Source organism: Boleophthalmus pectinirostris, unplaced genomic scaffold, assembly GCF_026225935.1.
Source record: "Boleophthalmus pectinirostris isolate CB_2022bp ecotype Guang Dong unplaced genomic scaffold, ASM2622593v1 HiC_scaffold_11, whole genome shotgun sequence".
Classification (NCBI taxonomy): domain Eukaryota; kingdom Metazoa; phylum Chordata; class Actinopteri; order Gobiiformes; family Gobiidae; genus Boleophthalmus; species Boleophthalmus pectinirostris.
Genome location: NW_026570994.1, coordinates 18,786,305 through 18,806,617, shown reverse-complemented (window position 1 = coordinate 18,806,617; position 20,313 = coordinate 18,786,305). Strand labels below are relative to the sequence as shown.

Genomic DNA, 20,313 nt, shown 5'->3' with positions numbered 1-20,313 from the left:
AAACCAGGTCTAAACTAGGTCTAAAACCAGGTCTAAACCAGGTCTAAACTAGGTCTAAAACCAGGTCTAAACCAGGTCTAAACTAGGTCTAAAACCAGGTCTAAACCAGGTCTAAAACCAGGTCTAAACCAGGTCTAAACCAGGTCTAAACTAGGTCTAAAACCAGGTCTAAACCAGGTCTAAACTAGGTCTAAAACCAGGTCTAAACCAGGTCTAAACTAGGTCTAAAACCAGGTCTAAACCAGGTCTAAACTAGGTCTAAAACCAGGTCTAAACCAGGTCTAAAACCAGGTCTAAACCAGGTCTAAACCAGTTCTAAACTAGGTCTAAAACCAGGTCTAAACCAGGTCTAAACTAGGTCTAAAACCAGGTCTAAACCAGGTCTAAACTAGGTCTAAAACCAGGTCTAAACCAGGTCTAAACTAGGTCTAAATTAGAATTAAACCAGGTCTAAACTAGTTCTGAACCAAGTCTAAGCCAGGTCTAAACCCAGTCTAAACCCGGTCTAACCCCAGTCCAGACCCGGTCTAACCCCGGCCCAGACCTAGTCTAACCCCAGTCTAAACTCGGTCTAAACCCAGTCTAAACCTGGTCAAACCCCGGTCTTACCCTGGTCTAAACTTGGTCTAAACCAGGTCTAAACCCGATCTAACCCAGGTCTAAACCCAGTCTAGCCCCAGTCCAGACCCGGTCTAAACCCAGTCTAAACCCGGTCTAACGCCAGTCTAAACTCCGTCTAAACCCCGGTCTGACCCCGGTCTAACCCCGGTCTAACCCAGCCTAAACCAGGTCTAACCCCGGTCTAAACTCAGTCTAAGCCCTGTCTAAACCTAGTCTAACCCCGGTCCAGATCCGGTCTAAACCTAGTCTAACCCTGGTCCAGATCCGGTCTAAACCTAGTCTAACACTGGTCCAGATCCGGTCTAAACCCCGTTTAAACCCCAGTCTAAACCCGATCTAAACCTGACCTAATCCTGGTCTAAACCCAATTTAACCCCAGTCTAAACCCAGTCTAAACCCGGTCCAGACCCGGTCTAAACCCGGTCTATGTGTCCTTGTCGCACTGGCAGAGTTGGGTGACGGACGAGCAGCAGGGTTGGAGCCAGGGCTTGGGCAGCATTTTCCCCGCAGACATCTCATTGTCTCTGGGCCGCAGCGAGTCTCGATGCCCCCTCACCGCCCGCTCCATGGTCCGGACGATGTCGTGATAGTCCGGTTCAGATCCCGGACTCAGCGGCGTGGACTCGGAGGGGTCGAGGGTCAGGTCGTAGAGCAGAGGGGGATTGTGGGTAGTGATGTAATTAGAGGAGCAGAAACAGACCAATGTGTGGAAGCAGCCGCTGGAGTTCACGGGGAAGAAGTTTGGAGTGAAATAAAACATCTTAAAAACCGAGCTACCTGAAAAACAAACACAGAAATAAAAGTTTTTAATATTTTAATTTGAAATAGTCGAGTTTGTGTCTAATTTAAGTCTCAGAACATCCTAATTATTCACCACGATGAGTTTATAAAAGATTTTCACAACTTTCAGACACAAGAGCCGAGTTTTGTCGTCACGGTAACACTAAAAACAACTAGTCCTGGTTTAGTCCTGATTTAGTTCTGGTTCAGTCCTGGTTTAGTCCTAGTTTAGACCTGGTTTAGTTCTGGTTTAGTCCTGGTGTAGTCCTGGTTTATACCTGTTTCAGTCCTATAGTTTAGTCCTGGTTTAGTTCTGGTTTAATTCTGATTTAGTCCTGGTTTAGTCTCAGTATAGTCCTGGTTTAGTTCTGGGTTTGGTCTTTGTTTACTGGTTTTAGTTTTGTTTTGGTTTATTCCATCTACAGTCCTAGTCTAGTCCTGGTTCAGTCCTGTTATAGTCTTGGTTTAAACCTGGTTTAGTCCTGGTTTAGTCTTAGTTCAGACCTGTTTTAGACTTTTCTTAGTCCTGGTTCAGTCCTGGTTTAGTCCTAGTTTAGACCTGGTTTAGACCTGGCTTAGTCCTGGTTCAGTCCTGGTTTAATCCTGGTTTAGTCCTGGTTCAGTCCTGGTTCAGTCCTGGTTTCAGTCCTGGTTTAGTCCTGGTTTAGTCCTGGTTTAGTCCTGGTTCAGTCCTGGTTTAATCCTGGTTTAGTCCTGGTTTAGTCCTGGTTCAGTCCTGGTTCAGTCCTGGTTCAGTCCTGGTTTAGTCCTGGTTCAGTCCTGGTTTAATCCTGGTTTAGTCCTGGTTTAGTCCTAGTTTAGACCTGGTTTAGACCTGGCTTAGTCCTGGTTCAGTCCTGGTTTAATCCTGGTTTAGTCCTGGTTCAGTCCTGGTTCAGTCCTGGTTTAGTCCTGGTTCAGTCCTGGTTTAATCCTGGTTCAGTCCTGGTTTAATCCTGGTTTAGTCCTGGTTTAGTCCTAGTTTAGACCTGGTTTAGACCTGGCTTAGTCCTGGTTCAGTCCTGGTTTAATCCTGGTTTAGTCCTGGTTCAGTCCTGGTTCAGTCCTGGTTTAGTCCTGGTTCAGTCCTGGTTTAATCCTGGTTTAATCCTGGTTTAGTCCTGGTTTAATCCTGGTTCAGTCCTGGTTCAGTCCTGGTTTAGTCCTGGTTCAGTCCTGGTTCAGTCCTGGTTCAGTCCTGGTTTAGTCCTGGTTCAGTCCTGGTTTAGTCCTGGTTCAGTCCTGGTTTAGTCCTGGTTTAATCCTGGTTTAGTCCTGGTTTAGTCCTGGTTTAGTCCTGGTTCATCCTGGTTTAGTCCTGGTTTAGTCCTGGTTCAGTCCTGGTTCAGTCCTGGTTCAGTCCTGGTTTAGTCCTGGTTTAGTCCTGGTTGTTTCCATTAGTGTAAATCCACCTGTAATTGAATAAATGTAAAGTAGAGCTGTTTAAAGTCACACTGTGGAATATTCTAGGCAGAGCAGTGATGTATCCATGGAAACAAGCAGCTCGTCCTGTGTTTCGTGTTTTTCAGAGAGTAAAATAAACTCACGGTGTTTGGGTCTCCAGCGGACGGCCTGCAGCGACGAGCGACAGTAGTGAAACATGAACTCGTGATCTGAACTCTGAGACGTGCCCGACAACAAGTCCAGCAGGGGGCGCCCATCTATGACTCTGAAACAAGAACACAGGGACACAGGGTCTAAACCAGGACTGAACCAGGACTGAACCAGGAACCAGGACTGAACCAGGACTGAACCAGGACTACACCAGGACTGAACCAGGACTGAACCAGGACTGAACCAGGACTGAACCAGGACTAACCAGGACTGAAACCAGGACTAAACCAGGACTGAACCAGGACTGAAACCAGGACTGAACCAGGACTACACCAGGACTGAACCAGGACTAAACCAGGACTGAACCAGGACTGAACCAGGAACCAGGACTGAACCAGGACTGAACCAGGACTAAACCACCAGGACTACACCAGGACTGAACCAGGACTACACCAGGACTGAACCAGGACTGAACCAGGGCAAAACCAGGACTAAACCAGGACTACACCAGGACTGAACCAGGACCGAACCAGGACTAAACCAGGACTGAACCAAGACTGAACCAAGACTAAACCAGGACTGAACCAGACCTAAACCAGGACTGAACCAAGACTGAACTAAGACTGAACCAGGACTAGACCAGGACTAAACCAGGACTGAACCAGGACTGAACCAGGACTGAACCAGGACTAAACCAGGACTAAACCAGGACTGAGCCAGGTCTAAGCCAGGACTAAACCAGGACTGAACCAGGACTAAACCAGGACTGAACCAAGACTGAACCAAGACTAAACCAGGACTGAACCAGGACTGAACCAGGACTGAACCAGGGCAAAACCAGGCCTGAACCAAGACTGAACCAAGACTAAACCAGGACTGAACCAGGACTACACCAGGACTGAACCAGGACTAAACCAGGACTGAACAAGGACTGAACCAGGACTGAACTATGACTGAACCAGGACTAAACCAGGACTACACCAAGACTGAACTAAGACTGAACCAGGACTAAACCTGGAACTAAACCAGGACTAAACCAGGACTAAACCCGGAACTAAACCAGGACTGAATCAGGATTGAACCAGGACTAAAAAATAGGATTCAACCAACAAGACTGAACCAAGACTATAACAGGACTAAACCACGACTAAACCTGGAACTAAACAAGGACTAAACTAAGACTGGACCAGGTCTAAACTGGGACTAAACAACCAGGAGTAAACCAAGACTAAACCAAGACTATAACAGGGTTAAAGCAGGACTAATAAAGGACTAAGCCAGGTCAAAACCAGAACTAAACCAGGACTAAATCAGAACTAAACCAGGACTAAATCAGAACTAAACCAGCTCAGAACCATGACTAAACCCGGTCTAAACCCGGTCTACCTGTCCTGTGGCAGCTGCCCTCCGCTCAGCTGCACCACGGTGGGGAACAGGTCCATGTTGCTGGTGGGTTCATGGATCTCGAGTCCTTTGGGGATTTTTCCGGGCCATCGGATCAGACCCGGGACCCGGATCCCTCCCTCGAAGTTTGTGGCTTTCCCGGCTGCACGGGAGAAAACGCAGACAGGTTACGACCGCATGTATGTCTATGGTGGAATGTTCAGCATGTAGTTCTGGTTTTGTCCTGGTTTAGTCCAGGTTTAGTTCTGGTTTAGTCCAGGTTTAGTTCTGGTTTCAGTCCTGGTTTAGTTCTGGTATATTCCTGGTTTAGCCCTGGTTTAGTCCTGATTTAGTCCTGGTTTTGTCCTGGTTTAGTTCTGGTGTAGCCCTGGTTTAGTCCTGGTTTAGTCCTGGTTTAGTTCTGGGTTTGGTCCTTGCTTACTGGTTTTAGTTTTGCCTGGTTTGGCACGGCTTTGGTTTAGTCCATCTGCAGTCCCAGTCTAGTCCTGATTTAGTCCTGATTTAGTCCTGGTTTAGTCCTGGTTTAGTCCCAGTAAATTCCTGGTCTAATTCTGGGTTTGGTCCTTGTTTATTGGTTTTAGTTCCTTCCTGGTTTGCTATGGCTTTGGTTTAGTCCATTTGCAGTCCTAGTCCAGTCCTGGTTTAGACCTGATTTAGACCTGGTTTAGACCTGGTTTAGACCTGGTTTAGTCCTGGTTCAGTCCTGGTTTAGTCCTGGTTTAGTCCAACAGCATTTAAAAGCGCAGAAACGACACCAGGTCTTAACGATTTGGTAAAAACCGTGACCATCGATTCTGTTCAAAGTTCACGCTTTAAACACGTCGAGAAGAATCGACAAAAAGTCTGAAATCTGAAGTGACAAACTAAAACACAAATGACATTTTTTCAGATGTTTGTACAGATCTAAACTAGAGGCTGAGCAGTTTTTACGCAGAATGACACGATAACGATAACATTACAATAACACGCCCACTTTGCAGCTCACTTTGGGACATTAGCGCTGCGAGATTCATCGTCGTTGAACAGAATGGAATTTTAATGGACCAATTAGCAGATCTCAATGACACGGTTTTAATTTCCTCCACAAACAACAACATCTCTGTCTGATTCTGCGTAAAAACTGCTCAGCCTCTAGTTTGGATCTGTACAAACGTGTTCTGAAAAAATATGGTTCGTGTTTTAGTTTGTCACTTCAGATTTCAGACTTTATGTCGATTCGTCTGGTTAAAATGTGAACTGACCGCAGGACTAAACCAGGACTAAACCAGGACTAAACTATAGGGCTGAACCAGGACTAAACCACGTCTAAACTAGGGATATGCCAGGACTAAACCAGGACTAAACCAGGAATGAAACTAGGATTAAACCAGGGACTAAACCAAAACCATGTCAAATCAAAAACCAATAAACAAGGAACGAACCCAGAACTAGACCAGGATTAAACCAGGTCTGAATTAAATCTGGTCTAAACCCGGCCTAAACCACAACTAACTCGGTCTAAACCAGGGCTAATTCAGGACTAACTGAAGACTAAACCAGGACTAAAGCAGAATTAAACAAGGTCTAAACCAGGACTAACTCATGACTACACCAGGACTAAACCAGGACTAAACCAGAACTAAAACGAGACTAAACGAGGACTAAACCAGAATTATACTAGAACTAAACCAGAACTAAAACAGGACTAAACCAGAACTAAAACAAGACTAAACGAGGACTAAACCAGAATTATACTAGAACTAAACCAGAACTAAAACAGGACTAAACCAGAACTAAAACAAGACTAAACCAGGACTAAACCAGGAGTAACTAAGGACTAAACAAAGACTAACTTATAAGTAAACCAGGACTAACTCATGACTAAAACAGAACTAAACAAGGACTAAACCAGGTCTAAAACAGGACTAAACCAGGACTAACCCAGGCCTAAATCAGGACTAAACCAGGACTAAACCAGGTCTAAACTCGAGTCTTACCCTTGTAGATGCCGTTGGAGCCGCCGTGTCTCTCTCCTGTGGCAGACACTTCCTCCAGGTGAGCTCCCTGATCTGAGGTCAGATACACCACAGTGTTCTGACTCAGCCCCAAACGCTCCAGAGTCTGAAGGATCTGACCTGAGATCAGAACACGACATTATAACAACCAAACCCGACCAGACCTAATTTATACACTTTAAAGATGATTTTTTTAGGTCCTATATTACACAAAATCTACTCTTGTGTGCTTTACGTTTCCTCATCAAAAACCGACCTGGAGTTGTGTTTTGTTTCATTCTCCAAAGCTTAAAATGCTCTATTCCACCTTGTGATGTCATGTAGTGGTCGTTTTCCACAGCTCCTTTTACCTTTTGTTCAGCAGAGATGGGAAATTCCAGGAAAGAAAAATCCAAATGATTCTAGTGAAGATGTAGTAGATGAGTTTTGATTATTAATGATTATTGACCAAAGCGTTCACTTTTTGTAAAACTATTAATTAACTATTATATTGTTTTTGAGTAACCAGCTCCAAAGAGGCTTTCAGATGAAATATTATTTTGTAACAGAGGAGGGTTTTATCTTTCACTCACTTTTTATTTTACATTGATAGACCCAGAATCTGTGTATGACTCATTCAGTCATTTTTCAAAATAAAACCAAAAATAAGAAAATGAAAAAACAAACATTTTCTTCATTATTTGTCTCCAAAACCAAAATGAAAAAACAGATAAAGATTCTCTTTTTCAGTTTTTGATTTTGTGTTTGTGCTGTGATCAGAACTGAGACCAGGACCAGACCGGGAATGAACCAGGACTGATCCTAGGACTAAAACAGGACTAATCCAGAACTGAACCAGGACAAAACCAGGTCCCAGTCTCAGTCCTGGCCTGGTCCCGGTCTGGTCCCAGTCTGATTCCTGTCTCAGTCCTGGTCTCAGTCCTGGTCTGGTCTCGGTCTGGTCCCGGTCTGGTCCTGATCTCAGTCCTGGTCTCAGTCCTGGTCTGGTTCCAGTCTGGTCCCAGTCTGGTTCCGGTCTTAGTCCCGGTCTCAGTCCTGATCACCCGACAGTCTATGTGGGCGAACCTCCGGACCCGTCCCAACACTCCTGGTTCAGTCCTGGTTTAGTCCTGGTTCAGTCCTGGTTCAGTCCTGGTTTAGTCCTGGTTCAGTCCTGGTTCAGTCCTGGTTCAGTCCTGGTTTAGACCTGGTTCAGTCCTGGTTCAGTCCTGGTTCAGTCCTGGTTCAGTCCGGCATCACAGTTAAGTCACAGAAACGGGAAACGGTCGTTATCCGAAAATATTGATTTTTAATTTTTTTTCTTATTTTTGGTTTTATTTTGAAAACCAAATGAACGAATGATACACGGATTACCCAGAAATGACAGAAATATGAAGTTTTAAATGCCCTAAAAACACTTTTGGTTTAATTTTACACAACATTAATCAAATGCGCTCGTATAAACACCATCTGTTTCTCGGTCTCTGTCCTGGTCCGTTGAGACAGTTCTATGTAACATTAGATTCTATGTAATATAAGAATAATTATTTTTCTCCGACTCATAACATACTGAATCAATATTGTGACCCATGTATTGAAATACACATTGAAACTTGAGAAAACTGAACTGTTGTCCCTTGTAAGTCAGTATCAGGGTTCCCACTCTTTTTCATTGACAAAATTTCAAAAATTTTCCATGACTTTTTCATGACCTAAACTGAATTTTCCATGACTTTACAGCACCTTCATGTGTAGAATTGATCAGACTTTTAGGGCTAAATATGAAATGTTAACTCTTTCCACTCACCTTATGGTTTGGGATTATAGATTTTTAACATTCAAAATTCTGTCAGTGCATTTACTGTCGCAGGGGTTTGGAAATAATCCTGATAACCTAATGAGAACTTAACAGAACGCTGTAGATGAAAGAGATACTAAAATCCCATGACTTTTCCAGGCCTGGGAAATTACATTTTCAATTTCCATGGTTTTCCAGGATTCCATCACCATGGGAACCCTGAAATCTGCACAGTTTGTGTGTTAAACGTGTGAATGAAACAAAACACTCCAGGTATGTTTGTGATAGGGTGACACCAAAAGTCAGTTTTTCCCCGGACATGTCCGTTTTTCGAGTCCTATCCTGGCCGTCCAGGATTTTTTTTTTTTTTTAAGTGATGGAAATGTCCGGGTTTTCATTTCCTTTCATTGGGACATTAAATTCAGCATCTCTCGTAGCGTCTGTGACTCAGAAGGAGCGAGCAGAAACAAACAGTCAGTCAGTCTGCAACATGCCAAAGCACAAATGCACATTTAACAATAACATGCACAAGAAATTCCCTGTTTTCCGACCTGGTCGGGACAAGTGGGAGGTCATGTGCACAGTGTACAAAACAGGCGCAGCTTTGTGAGCTGAGAGTAGCTCAATGTTGAGGCCCCACCCCCCACTACCTCCAGTAAGGTGTTCGGGTTTTACAAACGGAAATATGGTCACCCTAGTTTGTGATGAGTTAACAACAGTAAAACACAGATCAGAGAACAGTGTAAAATGAGCCCCGTTAAATATGAAACACTTGTATATTTATTTGTTTGTGTTTGTTTCAGTCGTTCACTTTAACATTTGTATTTCTGGTCTGGTTTTGCCTGCAGCCGTTTCGTCTATGGGGAAATCCCACTCACTTAACAACAAAAGCAGAATTAATTAAAGTAATGGAGGCATCGATCTGTAGTCCTGTCAGAGCCTCACAGGACTACAAAGGGCAAAGGTCAACGTGTTTACAACCCCCTGTCGCTAACAGCTAACGGCTAATGCTCTTATTTAGACCTGTTTAAGAGACGAGCGTCTGCGGCCGAGTCGATGAACAGAACAGTTATGGGACGAAGCATCGATCGACTTTTACTGGAAGGACGTTTAATTAAAAGAGTTTCAGGGGAATTTAAGGAAGATATGGAAGAAATTAGGTCTGAACCAGGTCTAAACCAGGTCTAAACAAGGTCTAAATCAGGTGTAAACCAGGACTGAACCAGAACTAAACCAGGTCTAAACCAGGACTAAACCAGAACTAAACCAGGACTAAACAAAGACTAAACCAGAACTAAATCAGAATTAAACCAGAACTAAACCAGGTCTAAACTAGGACTAAACCCGGTCTATACCAGGTCTAAACCAGGTCCAAATCAGGTCTCAGTCAGGTCTAAACCAGGTCTCAACCAGGACTAAACCAGATCTGATCCAGGTCTAAACCAGAACTAAACCAGGTCTAAACTAGGACTAAACCCAATCTATACCGGGTCTCAATCAGGTCTAAAACAGGACTAAACCAAATCTAAACCTGGTCTAAATCAGGACTAAACCAGGACAAAACCAGATCTAGACCAGGACCACGTTGTACCCTGGACTCAAACCTGGATTCCATCAGGTTTTTAAATTTTACACGTTTTTATTTTAATTAGCCAAACATAATTGACCTGTTTTGTTTTGGGCTGATGAGGAAAAGACACGGGGAGAACATGCAAACCCCGCACAGACGGGCCCCTCAGATTTAGCCCAGACTCACCCACGCTCCAGTCCACTTCCTGTACCGCGTCGCCATAGATACCGTGAGCACTGGAGCCCCGGAAATCTGACGAGGCGAAGAGCGCCGTGTGGACCTGGAGATAAGAGACGAAGAGAAGGAACGGCCTCCCAGAACTCCTGCCGACAAAAACACAAAAACATCAAGATTTTTAATAAAAGTTTGGACATTTTTTTTAGGTCAGGGGTTTTCAAATTGGGTGAATGTGAGCCTACCCGGTTAAATCCTGGTTTAGACCTAGTTTTAGTCCTGGTTTTAGTCCTGTTTTAGTCCTGGTCTCAATTAGGTCTAGAACAGGTTTAAAACAGGACTAAACTAGATCTAAACCAGGACTGAACCAGGACTAAACCAGAACTAAACCATTACTAAACCAGGACTGGACTAAACCAGGTGTAAACCAGGTCCAAATCAGGTCTTAGTCAGGTCTAAACCATGACTAAACCAAAACTAAACCAGGTCTAAACTAGGACTAAACGAGGACTGGACTAAAGCAGATCTAAACCAGGTCCAAATCAGGTCTTAGTCAGGTCTAAACCAGATTCAAACCAGGTCTAAACCAAGATTAAATAAGGTCTAAACAAGGTCTAAACCAGACCTGAGCCAGGACTAAACCAGTTCTAAATCAGATCTAAATCAGGTCTGAACCAGGACAAAACTAAGACTAAACCAGGTCTAAATCAGGTCTCAATCAGGTCTACAACAGGTTTAAAACTGGACTAAACCAGATCTAAACCCGGTCTAAACCAGGTCTAAACCATGACTAAACCAGGACTGAATCAAGACTAAACCAGGTCTAAACCAGGTCCAAATCAGGTCTCAATCAGTTCTGAAACAGGACTAAACCACATCTGAACCAGGTATAAACCAGGACTAAATAAGGTCTAACCAAGGTCTAAACCAGAACTGAAACAGGACTAAACCAGTTCTAAACCAGGTCCAAATAAGGTCTTAGTCAGGTCTAAAACAAGACTAAACCAGATCTAAACCCGATCTAAATCAGGACTAAAGCAAATCTGAACCAGGTCTAAACCAAATCTAAAGCAGGACTAAACCAGGACTAAACCAGGACTAAGCCAGGACTAAACCAGGACTAAACCAGGTCTAAACTAGGACTAAACCAGGTCTATACCAGGTCTAAACCAGGTCTAAACCAGGACTAAACCAGGTCTAAATTAGGACTAAACCAGGTCTAAACCAGGTCTAAATCTGGTCTAAATCAGGTTTAAAACAGGACTAGCTTCAGACAGAGCATTGCCTCCAGTTAGTAAAAACTCCCTCACCTCTCCATGAAGTCCACCGCCTCCCGGGTCATCCGCTGGGTCAAATTCAGGGTCGAAAACGGCTGCTCCACTATTTCCCCATTTCTCATCAAAATACAGTTCATATACGGGACAGCGAACAGGAACACCGCGACCAAACACGCGATCAGGACCGCCAACCACGACGCTCCGACCACCAGGAATCTCGGCACGGGAAGTAGCCCAAAGTAGTAAACAATAATGGTAGCGATTAAAATGGTAACTGCGGTTTTTATGGGTAAATATTTCTGGAATTGGAAAACGGTGCCGTGTCCCGGGCGACAGTCACGAAGGTTTGTCATGGGAGATCCGTAAAAGTATTTAAATCCGTGTTTGTTCGGATGGTGACAGTGATCAGAGCTCGACTCGCAGTTCAGACCCAAGTGCCATTTACCTGAAAAATATAAGAAATTAGTTACGTCAAAGAAATCGAAAATCAGATATTAAACAATGTAAAAACTCTCCAAACAACAGAGGGTTCGACAGACTCCGTCAATTGTCTAAAAAAGAAACCTTCTGGATTGTAACCGTATAATGAACATTTGGATTATTCAGTGTTCCTCTGAAACTTAACTTTATTGGCAATTCTTTACTGTAGATCAGTCGTCCCTAACCTTTTTTGCACCAAGGACCGGTTTTATATCCAACAATATTTCGAGGACCGGAGGGGATTGGGGGCGCATGGCGTTCGGGATGGGGGGGACGATCCGCATACAGGATATGGGAACGTTCCTCGCCGCGTATGAGATGAAGGGACGTTCACGCGGTGTACGGGATGGAGGGATGGTCTACGTGGCGTACGGGATGGAGGGATGGTCTACACGGTGTACAGGATGGAGGGATGGTCTACGTGGTGTACGGGATGGAGGGATGGTCTACACGGTGTACAGGATGGAGGGATGGTCTACGTGGTGTACGGGATGGAGGGATGGTCTACACGGTGTACAGGATGGAAGGATGGTCTACGTGGTGTACGGGATGGAGGGATGGTCTACGTGGCGTACGGGATGGAAGGATGGTCTACGTGGCGTACGGGATGGAGGGATGGTCTACGTGGCGTACGGGATGGAAGGATGGTCTACGTGGCGTACGGGATGGAGGGATGGTCTACACGGTGTACGGGATGGAGGGATGGTCTACGTGGTGTACGGGATGGAGGGATGGTCTACACGGTGTACAGGATGGAAGGATGGTCTACGTGGTGTACGGGATGGAGGGATGGTCTACGTGGCGTACGGAATGGAAGGATGGTCTACGTGGCGTACGGGATGGAGGGATGGTCTACGTGGTGTACGGGATGGAAGGATGGTCTACACGGTGTACGGGATGGAGGGATGGTCTACGTGGCGTACGAAATGGAAGGATGGTCTACGTGGTGTACGGGAGGGAGGGATGGTCTACACGGTGTACAGGATGGAAGGATGGTCTACACGGTGTACGGGATGGAGGGATGGTCTACGTGGCGTACGAAATGGAAGGATGGTCTACGTGGTGTACGGGAGGGAGGGATGGTCTACACGGTGTACAGGATGGAAGGATGGTCTACGTGGTGTACGGGATGGAGGGATGGTCTACACGGTGTACAGGATGGAAGGATGGTCTACGTGGTGTACGGGATGGAGGGATGGTCTACGTGGCGTACGGGATGGAAGGATGGTCTACGTGGCGTACGGGATGGAGGGATGGTCTACGTGGCGTACGGGATGGAAGGATGGTCTACGCGGTGTACGGGATGGAGGGATGGTCTACGTGGCGTACGGGATGGAAGGATGGTCTACGTGGCGTACGGGACGGAGGGATGGTCTACGTGGTGTACGGGACGGAGGGATGGTCTACGTGGCGTACGGGACGGAGGGATGGTCTACGTGGCGTACGGGATGGAGGGACACTCCTCGTAAGGGATGGGGGACGTTCCGCGCGGTATATGAGATGGAGGGATGGTCTACGTGGCGTACGGGATGGAGGGACACTCCGCGTAAGGGATGGGGGACGTTATATGGGATGGAGGGATGGTCTGCGTACGGGATGGAGGGATGGTCCTCGCTTCGAATGGGGATGGAGGGACGGTCCATGCGACGTACGGGATGGAGGGACGGTCCACAAACGGGATGGGGGGATGTTCCGTGTGGCGTATGGGATGGAGGGACATTCCACGCGGCCTACGGGAAGGAGGGACGGTCCGCGTACGGGATAGGGGGAAGTTCCACGCAGCGTACGGGATGGAAGCACGGTACACGCGGCATACGGGATGAGGAGGACGTTCCTTGCCGTGTACGGGATGGGGGGACGGTCCACGCGGCGTACGGGATGGGGGATGTTCCGCGCGGTATATGGGATGGAGGGACAGTCTGCCTACGGGATGGAGGGATGGTCCACGCTTCTAATCGGATGGAGGGATGATCCACGCTTCAAATGGGATGGAGGGACGGTCCATAAACGGGATGGAGGGACGGTCCATAAACGGGATGGAGGGACGGTCCACAAACGGGATGGAGGGACGGTCCACAAACGGGATGGAGGGACGGGATGGGGGATGTTCCGAGAGGTGTACAGGATGGGGGGGACGTTCCGTGCGACGTTTGGGATGGGGGACGGTCCACGCGGCACATGGGATGGAGGGTCCGCGCTTTCACGACCCGGTACCGGTCCCTGGCTCGGCTCTTTTTCTTATAGTCATGTGATGTGGTCATGTGATCGATATGTAATTGTATTTAATGGTTCATGTGTCACGTTCTACCATTTTGCCCTGATGAAGACCATTCTGTTGGTCGAAATGCGCTGGCGTCCCTTCATGTAATAAAGGACTTTTAATACATTCAGTCCGAGTGCCTCGGGTTTGTACCTCACCCACTTTTACATTTTTCAGTAGGAGCAACATTCTGTTAAGATTTCTCGTAAAGCACCTGTACTGCTGTTTTGTATTTTTTTATGACCCAGTGAATCGCTCTACCTCTTTTATTCATCTGATGATATAAAAACTAGTACAGAAACTAGATACTCATTTGAGCAGGAACCAATCCTAAAAAGGAGCTGTACCTTCTGCAGTTTTTACACACGTCGTGATTTAAAACTGCGTAACGCCTCGTTGTTTAATACTTCCATTATTTTTCACAGATAAAAACCACAAAGTGTTTCACAGAGTCCACACAATAAACAATAAGTAAAGCAGTACTAGCAGCAGTCAGGGGCGCCAGCAGGATTTTTTGGGACCTTCTACTCAGTCTGCACACTTACACCTGACACACCTGACGCACCTGACACATGGGACCACATCTCACTCTTCTGTCCACAGTTTCCCAAAGCGCTCAGTGTTAGAGTTCGATGATGAGTAGTAGTAGTAGTAGTAGTAGTAGTAGTAGTAGTAGTAGTAGTAGTAGTAGTAGTAGTAGTACTCACCGATGAGCGCGGTCTCGTAGCCCTGCTCTTGTGCGATGGAGGCGAAGGTGAGTTCAGACTGAGGAAGTCCTCCAGAGGCAGCGTTAAAGACGAACGCTCCACCCATCATACCTGAAGAGAGACCAAGACTGAACCAGGACTGAACCAGGACTGAACCAGGACTGAACCAGGACTGAGCCAGGACTGAACCAGGACTGAACCAGGAACTGAACCAGGACTGAACCGGGACTGAACCAGGACTGAACTGGGACTGAACCGGGACTGAACAGGGACTGAACCAGGACTGAACCGGGACTGAACAGGGACTGAACCAGGACTGAACCAGGACTGAACTAGGACTGAACCAGGACTGAACCAGAACTGAATCAAGACTGAACCAGGACTGAACTAGGACTGAGCCAGGACTGAACCAGGACTGAACCAGGACTGAACTAGGACTGAGCCAGGACTGAACCAGGACTGAACCAGGACTGAACTAGGACTGAGCCAGGACTGAACCAGGATTGAGCCAGGACTGAGCTAGGACTGAATCAAGAATGAACCAGGACTAAACCAGGACTGAGACAGGAATGAACCAATAATAAACCAGGACTGACCCAGGACTAAACTAGGACTAAACCTGGACTCAACCAGGACTGAGCCAGGACTGAACCAGGACTGAGCCAGGACTGAATCAGGACTAAACCAGGACTAAACCAGGACTGAGCCAGGACTAAACCAGGACTGAATCCAGAATGAACCGAGATTCAACCAGGACTGAATCAGGACTGAACCAGTAATAAACCAGGTCTAAACCAGGACTGAATCAGGACTAAACCAGGACTGAACCAGGACTAAACCAGGACTGAGCCAGGACTAAACCAGGACTGAGCCAGGACTAAACCAGGACTGAATCATAAATGAACCAGGTCTAAACCAGGACTGAATCAGGACTAAACCAGGACTAAACTAGAACTAAACAGGACTGAACTAGGGACTAAACCAGAACTAAACCAGGACTCTTTAGTGGCTCTATATTTATAATCTATGACAAACGTGGATCATTACGTCATAATTTGGACATTTTAAATCACAAAATTCATCTAAAACAACTATTACTTCCGTGTTAGAAAAACCGTGGTGCCCAACGGGAGCTGACGTCGGCGTAAACGTCAGGACTGCCATTCCCTCCACCAGAAAAGTTACACAGTGCAGCTTTACACGTGTACCTGTTCGTATGGGGTATCGTCCCGTGAGGAAAGCGGCTCGACTCGGGGTACAGAGAGGAGCCGCGGCGATGTGATGAGTCAACTTCACCCCATCTGAGGCCAGACTGTCCACGTGAGGAGTCCTGAAGGAAAAAAGCAAACCAGGACTAAACCAAGACTAAACCAGCACTAATCCAGGACTAAACCAGCACTAAACCAGGACTAAACCAGCACTAAACCAGGACTAAACAAGGACTAAACCAGGACTAAACCATCACTAAACCGGGACTAAAACAAAGCTAAACCGAGACTAAATCAGGACTAAACCAGAGTTAAACCAAGACTAAACCAGGACTAAACCAGGACAAAAACCAGCACTAAACCAGAGCTAAACCAAGACTAAACCAAGACTAAATCAGGGCTAAATCAGGACTGAACCAGGACTAAACCAGTGTTATAAATGGTCTGGGACAAAAACAACAATTAACAAGAACTAAACCAGGACTAAAACTGGATTAAAACAGAACTAAACCTGGACTAAACTGGTCAAAAATGTGATTAAACCAGGTCTATATTTACTTGAGTGTCTTGTTGCCATAGCAGCCCAGGTCTCCGATCCCGAGGTCGTCCACCATCATCAGGACAAAGTTTGGTCTTTGTGTGTCCAGACTCCAGACCAGGTTTAGATCCAAGACCAGGACTAAGACCAGGACTTGGACCAGGGCCAGAGGAGAGACCCGCAGGGACCTCATCTCAACTCGGCCTGAAAAAGCCGACATTACAAAGTAAAAATGCTGTTAAAAATTGACCCGACCAGTGTGAATGAGTGACAAAAATAGATAAGCTGTGTTAGTTGGCGATGATAAAATACTACAACTCAGTTACTCAAATTAGACTTTAATCTTTTGTTTGTTCGCAAACAAAAAAGTACAACACCTGCTGTACCTAAAAGTACAACAGGTGAACCGATTTGTCCTGGTAAATAAATCTCTCACACATAAAATAACAGTCAGTCACACACACTAGCCAGCAGTTTTAGTTAGTCACTCTTTATTTGTTAAAAAACAGACTCTTAAATTGGACCATGAATGCTCGGACTGACCACAGGCTCCTGAAAATGTGCTCTTTAAATCCATTTTGTATTTTATTCTTGAGTTTTTAGACCATTTTAAAACATTTGTGGCAGTTTTTGCTCATGTGTGTCTTGTGTCACCATGGTAACTGCTGAACTTTCCACCATAGAGATCCATGTAGAATACCCCCAGTGTGATATCACTGCCACTGACCTATTCCATTCCTTGTGTATCAACTCTGTGTTATATTTATGTGCAACAGAATATTAACATGTTTTTAAAAGTCACTCCTAAAACTAAATAAAAAAATAAAACAAAAACTGAAGATGCTGCAAGAAACACAAATGTTCAAATAATTTCATATTGTCACATAAAGCTTTTGTCACTTTAGATTCACAGTGAGAAGAGGAAACACTTTGACTCAAGTAAAAATTTCTTTTACACTGTTATATATTACTGATACATGCACAAACAGTCCTGTGTTGTGATAAAAAGTACAATTCATTAATTATCAGCAGTGGTGGAACATAACAAAGTAAAAGTAGAGTGGAGGAGACCAGGGCCTGTTGTCATGCTGGGTAAATTGGTACACTGTCTTTTTTTCAAAAAACAAAGTTCAATCACAAAGGTGAAAGAGCAGATTTGTGTGTGTGTTTTTGGGCACTTCTGTCCTGAATTTGAACTCATCTGATCTTTGTTTGCCCGAGGTTTGTCCAGAAAAACATTTTTCATAGTCACAAGTCATTTTTTTAACATGCAATATTTTGTTATAACTTTCCAAAATTTTGAAATAATGTAGTAAATACATAGTTAAATATTTAATAACAAGAATAACTTTATGAGATGGAGGGAGGGGAGGAGAGGAGAAGGAAAGGAGAGGAGAGGGAAAGGAAAGGAAAGGAGAGGAGAAGGAAAGGAGAGGAGAGGGAAAGGAGAAGGAAAGGAGAGGAGAAGGAAAGGAGAGGAAAGGAGAGGAGTGCAAAAGGAGAGGAGAAGAGAGGAGAGGGAAAGGAGAGGAGAGGAGAAGGAAAGGAGAGGAGTAGGAAAGGAGAGGAAAGGAGAGGAGAGGGAAAGGAGAAGGAAAGGAGAGGAACGGAGAGGAGAGGGAAAGGAGAGGAGAAGGAAAGGAGAGGAGTAGGAAAGGAGAGGAACGGAGAGGAGAAGGAAAGGAGAGGAAAGGAGAGGAGAAGGAGAGGAGAGGGAAAGGAGAGGAGAGGAGTGCAAAAGGAGAGGAGAAGAGAGGAGAGGAGAAGGAGAGGAGAGGGAAAGGAGAAGAGAGGGAAGGGGGCGGAGGGGGGTGAGGGAGGAGAAGGAGGGAAGTCAGGTTAAACAGGGATATATGAAAAAGAAGAACCAACAGCTGCTGGTATGTTTAATGGAATGTATATTGTGTATTGGTCTTAATAAAAAAAATGAATGATTAAAAAAAAAAAACTTTGGCGTAAGTTGTCCCATAGTTAAAACCCCCTTTAAAAACAAAACATCACCAAAATCTATGGATAATGTTCAGATTTTTCACACTGAGTCCATTTGGCACCATTCTGACCAGCAATCTTTAGGTTCTCCCATCACACTGTGCACTCGTGACTTTAATGACATTTTTTTGTATGAACAATTATTGTATATCCCTAATACAGAAAATACAATACTCTTTATTAATTTTCGTTTTTTTTTTTTTATTACTGATTAAAATGAGTGTGGCAACAAACCCGTTATTAGTTTATTTTCTGCTCTAAGTTCACAAACCGAATCAATGAAACTCCCCGTGTACAATAATATGCTACTTCCTCGTTATAAGTAATTGTATTTCATGCCAGTTTCAGCTAACTTTAACCCGTTTAAATTGACAACCATGAGGATATAACTTCATTAAAAACGGTTTGAGTGAATTACAAACTCGTATAATAATAATAAATAAACGTCATGTGCAAACGTTTAAGAGCCGTGTTTTGACTCCTACTAGCATGATAAAACCACACAATTTCACATTTTCACGAGATGACAACCCTATGCACATGCAAATATTACGAAATGCAAAAGGTTTAACGCTATGTTTTGCTAATAAAGTAGATTTTAAGGCGTATTTGTGCTTACCTTGTGCCATAGTACGAACTCAGGTCGCGTTTGGGCTGGGTTGCCATATACCAGAGACAAAAGTCAGCCCAAGGACACATAAACTCCGCCCTAAAACAATAAAAGACCGGTTTATTACATGTTAATAATTGTATTATTACGTGTTTTGGTAACGTTCCAACAGATAAATAATTGTTTAAAATTTAAAATTCTTCAACATCACGTGGCGGTCGGGGACAGTACCTCTGGACTGGCAAACCGGGGTGGTGGTCCCTCTGTATAAGAAGGGGGACCGGAGGGTGTGTTCCAACTATAGGGGGATCACACTCCTCAGCCTTCCCGGTAAGGTCTATGCCAGGGACTGGAGAGGAGAACCCGGCCGATAGTCGAACCTCAGATCCAGGAAGAGCAGTGTGGTTTTCGTCCTGGCCGTGGAACACTGGACCAGCTCGACACTCTCCATCGGTGCTCGAGGGTTCATGGGAGTTTGCCCAACCAGTCCACATGTGCTTTGTGGACTTGGAGAAGGCATTCGACCGTGTCCCTCGTGGTGTCCTGTGGGGGGTGCTCCGGGAGTCTGGGGTCTGGGGCCCTTTGCTAAGGGCTGTCCGGTCCCTGTATGACCGGAGCAGGAGCTGTGTTCGCATTGCCGGCAGTAAGTCAGACCTGTTCCCGGTGCATGTTGGACTCCGCCAGGGCTGCCCATTTGTTCATTGTATTTATGGACAGAATTTCTAGGCGCAGTCAGGGGCCGGTTCGGTTTGGGGACCACAGAATTTCATCTCTGCTGTTTGCAGACGATGTTGTCCTGTTGGCTTCATCGAACCAGGACCTGCAATGTGCACTGGGGCGGTTTGCAGCCGAGTGTGAAGCGGCTGGGATGAAGATCAGCTCTTCTAAGTCTGAGGCCATGGTTCTCGACCGGAAAAAGGTGGCTTGCCCTCTCCGGGTGGGTGGGGAGTCTTTGCCTCAAGTGGAGGAGTTCAAGTATCTCGGGGTCTTGTTCACGAGTGAGGGGAGGATGGAACGTGAGACTGACAGGCGGATCGTTGCAGCTTCTGCAGTGATGCGGTCGCTGTATCGGACCGTTGTGGAGAAGCAGGAGCTGAGTCAAAAGGCGAAGCTCTCGATTTACTGGTCAGTCTTTGTTCCTACTCTCACCTCTGGTCATGAGCTCTGGGTAGTGACTGAAAGGACAAGATCGCGGATACAAGCGCTCGAAATGAGTTTCCTCAGTCACACGGGAGGAGCTCGGAGTAGAGCCGCTGCTCCTCCACGTCGAGAGGAGCCAGTTGAGGTGGCTCAGGCATCTGTTCCGGATGCCTCCTGGGCGCCTCCCTCGGGAGGTGTTCCGGGCATGTCCCACTGGGAGGAGGCCCCAG

General features: G+C 45.7%; 1 protein-coding gene across 2 annotated transcripts; it reads right to left on the bottom strand.

Moving 5' to 3' along the window:
* Positions 1–64: 64 nt before the first annotated feature.
* Positions 65–18,996, bottom strand: sts (steroid sulfatase (microsomal), isozyme S). Of its 2 annotated transcripts, XR_008633683.1 has the most exons (11): positions 18,953–18,996; positions 16,365–16,548; positions 15,807–15,928; positions 14,599–14,709; positions 11,185–11,596; positions 9,887–10,023; positions 6,336–6,473; positions 4,342–4,501; positions 2,949–3,070; positions 897–1,398; positions 65–863 (listed from the first exon to the last, which is right to left on the bottom strand). XR_008633683.1 is itself a non-coding variant. In XM_055166105.1 (10 exons), exons 1-10 carry the CDS (start codon positions 18,960–18,962, stop codon positions 1,046–1,048), a joined length of 1,749 nt encoding a protein of 582 aa, XP_055022080.1. In that variant the 5' UTR covers positions 18,963–18,996; the 3' UTR covers positions 65–1,045. The 2 variants fall into 2 exon arrangements, 1 of the variants encoding a protein (XP_055022080.1); XM_055166105.1 differs by having other exon boundaries at positions 65–1,398.
* Positions 18,997–20,313: the final 1,317 nt, after the last annotated feature.